Genomic DNA, 6,686 nt, shown 5'->3' on the forward strand with positions numbered 1-6,686 from the left:
GCATTTTTTATTGAAGTTCTATGGTGTTTTGTCATTCTTAAAATTGAATTATTCAGATTTCTTCTATTGTTTATTTGAACTGTAGTTTGCTTCAAACTTCTCCATCATTTGCAATCTTGTCTCTTTGTTCATTGTGGGCATTATGTATGATTTCTATTGAATGGTTCGTTGGCATCCTTCTTTTGTTTTTTGTCGACGATTAGACCTATCCGAGGCTCCTCAGAATGGTACCACTTTTAATTTATTACTGTGTTTTGGTTCTTCGTCAGAATGTTCATCAATCATAAATTTAAAAATTCTTTTCTTAGGATTTATCTTTATCTCTCTTTTTTTAAAAAATACATCTTTGAAGGATATTAAATTCTTTTTTTCTCATTTATGAACTAGAAAGCAGAATGTGGTATACCCTAGATATACATCTAACTTAATATTTATCTACTGCTTCTCCCAATTTATATTTATTTAGCACACAAAATTAAAGTGACATGAAAAAGAAACATATAACAGTTGTTGAGCGTGTTAAAATTAGGAATGTTCTTTATCATTGTTATGTTACCAGTTTCAATTGTATTATTCATGTCTCCAGTTGAAGTAATAGTCTATTCAGTCGAATAGAAAGCTCTGAGATATGCTCTATTTGAAATCTGAATTGGGTATAGGAGAATCTAATTAAAGCAGTCAGTCAAACTTGTTTGCCTTTATGATGAGAAAACAGAGTTGAGGATTAGAGAAGAAAGCAGAGAAGGAAAAAAACACAGAGTTGAGGATTGTAGAAGCTACACTTAATACACTACTAGTTCAATTGTATTGTATTGTTATTTGATTCCTTTGATCGATTTAACCAAATTATGATTATTTCAGTAGAATCATCAATTACAGGGCATAGAAGAGATGTCCATCTCAATCACGTCATAATTTATAAGATCCACAACCTTAATTTTCATTATTCAGAAATCAAAGATATATATATCACACGCAAATAAACAGAAACCTTACAGCTAAAACCACACGATGAACATGAACAGAAATTAACCTCGAGCAGAGGAAAGAGTTATTTAAGCAGAGCTCGTTTATAGATATCTGATCCAGGAGTGGAATGAGCGATCGATCAGATGGTGCGCAGTTAGGCATGCTCGTCGAAGAATGCCGGAAACATAGAATTGGCGATCAATGGTGGCGACAGCATGGTGAGCAAGCCCAGCGTCCACACCAGGTAGTACACCAACAGTTGTTCATGTTCCACCGTGAAGGAGGAGGAGGATGACATGGTTGGATGCGATGCCTGCACCTGGTCGACGGCGTGGATGATAAGGAAGGAGTACCTGACGGTGATCAAGAAGCCGAGAAAACTGGCGAACTGCAGACCGAAGCGGAGCAAGTCCATGAGTCTGATCGGACGAAGAGGATTGAACACCGGAAACAGAGAGTTCATGGCTCGTGCCGCCCACCGTATCAAGCGCGGAGAATTGGCGATCAATGGTGGCACCAGCATGGCGAGCAAGCCCAGCATCCACACCAGGTAGTACGCCAACAGCTGTTCATGTTCCACCGTGATGGAGGAGGAGGACATGGCCGGCGGCGATGCCTGCACCTGGTCGACGGCGTGGATGATGAGGAAGGAGTACCTGACGACGACTAAGAAACCGAGGAAACTGAGGAGTCTCCCAGGGAAGGCGAACCGGCCGGTGCCAGGAATAGCAGGAAGATCGGCGCCGTCCATGAATCTGCTCGGATGCTTGATGACTATTTTAGCGATGGCGAATGAGAAAGAAGAGGGAGGGTTTGGTGAATCAATCGAGCTCGTCGAATTCACATCTATAAATTGTACTGTTTAGTGCAGGAAGAATATAGTGGTTGGTCCTCGTTGTGTGTCTAGTCTACGACTCGTTTAATGCAAAGAACAATATAAAGGTTCAAACACTTGTCGAAATTGGCACAAGGACTACACACTGAATGACAAATTAAAAAATTCACACTCGAAATGAATCATCAACACAATGAATGGTTGAGGCAAACTGAAAATGTTTTCATGATTCTTTAGAAGTCGATTCTGCATCAACAATCAATATTGATTTCCTCTTTGGGCGCACTTTTGAGTGTTGGCCAAATGAAAATGTACTCATGACCATTCTATATAAGTCAATTCATCGGCGCGACGGTGCGATGGTTCCACTTGAGGTCGACGACGCGTTACCCGCCATGTCCGTCGAAGGCCCGGATCGCTCCTCCGGTGAAAGAAATCAGGAACCCTCACCGGAGGAAACTGATCCCCAAACTCCACCGCCTCCACCGTCGGACCGAGTTGACCTCCCCACCCGACCGGACTATCATCCCCTACCCAACGCCTCCGCCCCCGAGCCGACGCCCCTCCCCGCCGCTGACGACGATAGGGACTACGAGCGCGTGGGCAAGATGACCTACAACTGGGCGCTCGCCCTCCTCTCCATCTCCGTCACGCTTCTGCTGACCGACCCCCATCCGGTCAACCACCCCGACCGGATCGTCCTCTACGCCGCCAGCACCGCCCTCACCTGCCTCTCCCTCATCGCCGCCGTCGGCCTCATCTTCTACTCCATCCTCCGCCAGCCCAGCGCCCAGCTCGCGAAGATGCAGGGGACGATGATGAGCTTCTCCGCGGTGACCCTTGTGCTCGCTGTCCTTTCCCGCTTGGCGCTCCTTATTCCCTCCCTGCTCTTCCTAGCGGTCATGGCATCCGTGATTATGCTCACCGGGCTCCTGCTTCTCCCAATTTATAATTTAGTTAACACATCAAATTAATCAGTTGCGTGTTAAAATTATGTATTGTTAAAATGATTTATGTTCTTTATTTGACATTATTATTTAACTAGTTTCAATTATGGTTGTTCATATATGGGCTTCTCCGAGGTGACCCTTATGACTAAATCAAATTTATATGTAAGAATTAATATTACTATGACCAAACTATTTTAAAATTTATGTATAATAAATATTTTACAAAAAAAGATGTCTTCACGAAGATTATTCCAACTCAAATAATAATAACAATAGAAAGAAAATGGGATTGCTGACCAATGGCGAATAGTTCAACCTTTGTAAGTAAAAGAAAATAGAAAGAAAACAGAGAAACAGTGAGGAAGGCGGGAAAGGAAAATAAAAGACGTCAAAGACCAGACAAAAAAAGGAAAATTCTTACCTTTATTCCTCGTTCATGTCCCTTCTTTTCATCATTTTTCTTTTTCTCCTTTCATTACTGTTCATCCTTTTCCAACATCTTCAAAAGGGAAGTCCTCTGAAGAGAAGGGCCCATAATATTATCATACTCTATCCTAGAGCATATTTTCATTTGATCCGAGCTTCCAAATTGGGATGGATGATCAAAGTTGTGTAATTAAGAAGTGATCATCACTTTTTAACTTGACTCTTCCTAATTCAGTAATAGGGAAAGCAAGTAGCCAAAAAGTCCTTGATAAAAAATAACAACATAGAATTTAGTAGTTTCCTTTTGATTAATAAACAAAACTTAGCAAAATGGGCAATTCTTTTATATCCATTAAAATGACTAACATGTCTTGGTCACTTTAGATTTAGCCAAAAATGGACTGATTAATATACAAATCTTGCCCATAATCCCTCCTAATTAATTATAATCTAAAATGATCTATATATATCATGCAGTAGCTAGGTTCTAACAACTGATCACTTAGTCTAGTTTGGGAAATGTATGGAGATATTGGCAAAAGCGAAGCTAACTAATTAGATTAATTCAATAACACTTTAAACTTAATTGAAACTTGAAAGGATTAGAAAGCCATGGATTCTTATAGAGAGATGTTACTCACTGAGATCGTGGTCTAGTGGATTGACAATATAGGATAGCAAAGGTGGTGAATATTGAATGTTTTGGAGAGGTGGAAGGTGCTTAAAGATATCTGTAATATTCCAATAAGAATTAAAATGGACGCTGAGGGTGCTCAGCATAACTACTCTGATGAAAATAATAGAGACGAAGGAAAAATTAATCAGCCCTACTCATGAGTGCTTTCTTCATGATTGAAATTTTGATACATATTTTTATTCCTTCTTTAATTATTTTTTTTTCTATAAAATGTATATAAAATATTTCATTTTTGATTGACTTAAGCATCCACAACGAGCTCAAGAGCTTCCATCTATAAAATGTATATAAAATTTTCTAGATCAAAAATTAGATTCTTTAAAATCAAAATATGTATGATTCATATTTATTTCTCTTCTCATTTCTTCTCCAAAATAGTCTCAAACCTTTATCATCATTTTGACTAATTGATTCACCAAAGTTAACCGTCGAATAATTGAAATTGATCACATAGTTAAAATGTCTCTACCTAAGCTATCTATTGATAATATTTTGCGAGAAAGTATTACAATTTGGAATGAGTTTGTCCTCTTCTCTTATAGGAGTTGCACTACTTATTTGGATTATTATTGTTGACTTTTAGAAAAGTTCATACGAATTCGTGAAAATCCCGACTACGCCGATGATAACACGTCAAACTCACTATGAGGAAGCTCCCTTTAATTAAGTTTTTGTATTTATAACTTGAAAATAGGAAGCCGTTTTTTTTAGTTTTCAATTTTAAAAAATAATAAAATGGTGTTTATAATTTGATAATATATTTTTTAAAAAAATAAGTGGGATACTATGAGAAGTTGTTGAATTTTTTTTTTTTGACAAGTGAGAAATTGAATGATTTTTTGTTTTTTTTTTGACGTGGAATTGATGTGATATTATAGGAGTCACAAAAAATTCCTATCAGATGAGACGCCCTAGTTGTATTAATTATTGACCATAGGTTGGAGTGTTGAATTATAAGATTGATCGCATCACTTGACTGTATATTCGATTCATCTTGAGAGTCCTCAAGCTTTTTGATTTATTAATATATTTATTTTAAAATTAATAATTAATTATTAAATATTTAAAATGGAAAGTAAATGAGAGATAAAGGGGAAATCCAACACTAAATATTCCTTCACTCTTTATTAAATTTTTGTATGTCCTCAGCATTGATCTATATTAAGTATATAGTATTTCCATGTAAAAATTTAATTTCTTAATTTTTTTTGTCGATTGAATTGGTTATTTCTTCGCTTACCTCGATATTGGATTCTAAGCCATTTTGAAAGTTTAATTAGATTCACTCATGAAAAAAAAACACAATTTCTATTCAACCATCTTGAAAAGAAAGCCATGAAACAAAGCCACTTCTTCTCTCTAAATAAGAATCCACGGCTTCTTAATCCTTTCGATTAAGCTTTAAGTGTAATTGAATTCATCTAATTAGCTTCACTTTTGCCAATACAGTTCAGGAACTAGCTAGATTTTAGATTATAATTAATTAGGAGGAATTATGGATAAGATTTGTATATTAGTCAATTTTTGGCTAAATCTAAAGTGACCATGACCATTTTAGATAAGTTTTGTTTATTAATCAAAAAGAAACTATTAAACTCTATGTTGTTATTATTGGTCAAATAAGTACTGTTGCTTTCCAGAGAAGTGTTGGACTTCGAGCCTCGAGGGTCATGGCGGCTGACGCGCCTTCGAATGGCCAGTAGGGAACGGCGGAAACTTACGCAGAGAGAGAGAGAGAGAGAGAGGAGGACATTTTTGCAACAACATGTTTTCCTCTTTCAATAGATTTTCGTCGATAGTTTACTTTGCCTCAATTATAGTTTATAGTTCATAGGCTTTTATTTGGTGTCTCTATAGTTTATTGTGTCTCAACTATAGTTCCAAACCCTATATTTTTTTTTTCTCTTTCAATAGATTTTCATCTAGTGTCTCTAACTATAGTTTATTATGTCTCTCTAACTATAGTTTTTATGTCTCGATGGTTCGATCTTTTTTTACCCCCTCTTTTAACTATAGTTAATTGTGACTATACTTCCAAGGCAATTATTTTTTCGTCTTTAAATATAGTTCGCAAAGCTCGATTCATTCACCAACTCATCCCTCTTTTTCTCATTTGTTATCACTACTGATCATCATCCCATCAGATTCATGGACGGCGCCGATCTTCCCGCTATTCCAGTCGCCGGCCGGCTCGTCTTCCCTGGGAGACTACTCAGTTTCCTCGGTTTCTTCATCGTCGTCAGGTACTCCTTCCTCATCATCCACGCCGTCGACCAGGTGCAGGCATCGTCGCCGGCCATGTCCTCCTCCTCCATCACGGTGGAACATGAACAACTGTTGGCGTACTACCTGGTGTGGATGCTGGGCTTGCTCGCCATGCTGGGGCCACCATTGATCGCCAATTCGCCGAGCCTGATACGGTTGGCGGCACGAGCGATGACCTCTCTGTTTCCGGTGTTCAATCCTCTTCGTCCGATCAGACTCATGGACTGGCTCCGCTTCGGCCCACAGTTCTTCAGTTTCCTCGGCTTCTTAGTCACCGTCAGGTACTCCTTCCTCATCATCCACGCCGTCGACCAGGTGCAGGCGTCGCCGCCGGCCATGTCCTCCTCCTCCTTCACGCCGGAACATGAACAACTGTTGACGTACTACCTGGCGTGGACGCTGGGCTTCCTCACCATGCTGCTGCCGCCGCCATTGAATGCCAATTCTCCGCGCCTGATGCGGTTGGCAGCACGGGCGATGAACTCCCTGTTTCAGGTATTCGTCGACGATCTTGCCTAACTGCGCACCATCCGATCGATCGCTC

The 6,686-nt window shown here is 39.2% G+C and overlaps 1 protein-coding gene across 1 annotated transcript; it reads left to right on the top strand.

The window, feature by feature from the left end:
* The first annotated feature begins 2,163 nt into the window (after positions 1-2,163).
* Positions 2,164-2,778, top strand: LOC141820086 (uncharacterized). The gene has a single exon (XM_074707370.1). It carries the CDS (start codon positions 2,164-2,166, stop codon positions 2,776-2,778), a length of 615 nt encoding a protein of 204 aa, XP_074563471.1.
* Positions 2,779-6,686: the final 3,908 nt, after the last annotated feature.

This window comes from Curcuma longa, unplaced genomic scaffold, assembly GCF_044706935.1.
Source record: "Curcuma longa cultivar G26 ecotype Majalengka, Jawa Barat unplaced genomic scaffold, ITB_CL_G26_1.1 utg2646_np1212_2152390_RagTag, whole genome shotgun sequence".
NCBI lineage: Eukaryota > Viridiplantae > Streptophyta > Magnoliopsida > Zingiberales > Zingiberaceae > Curcuma > Curcuma longa.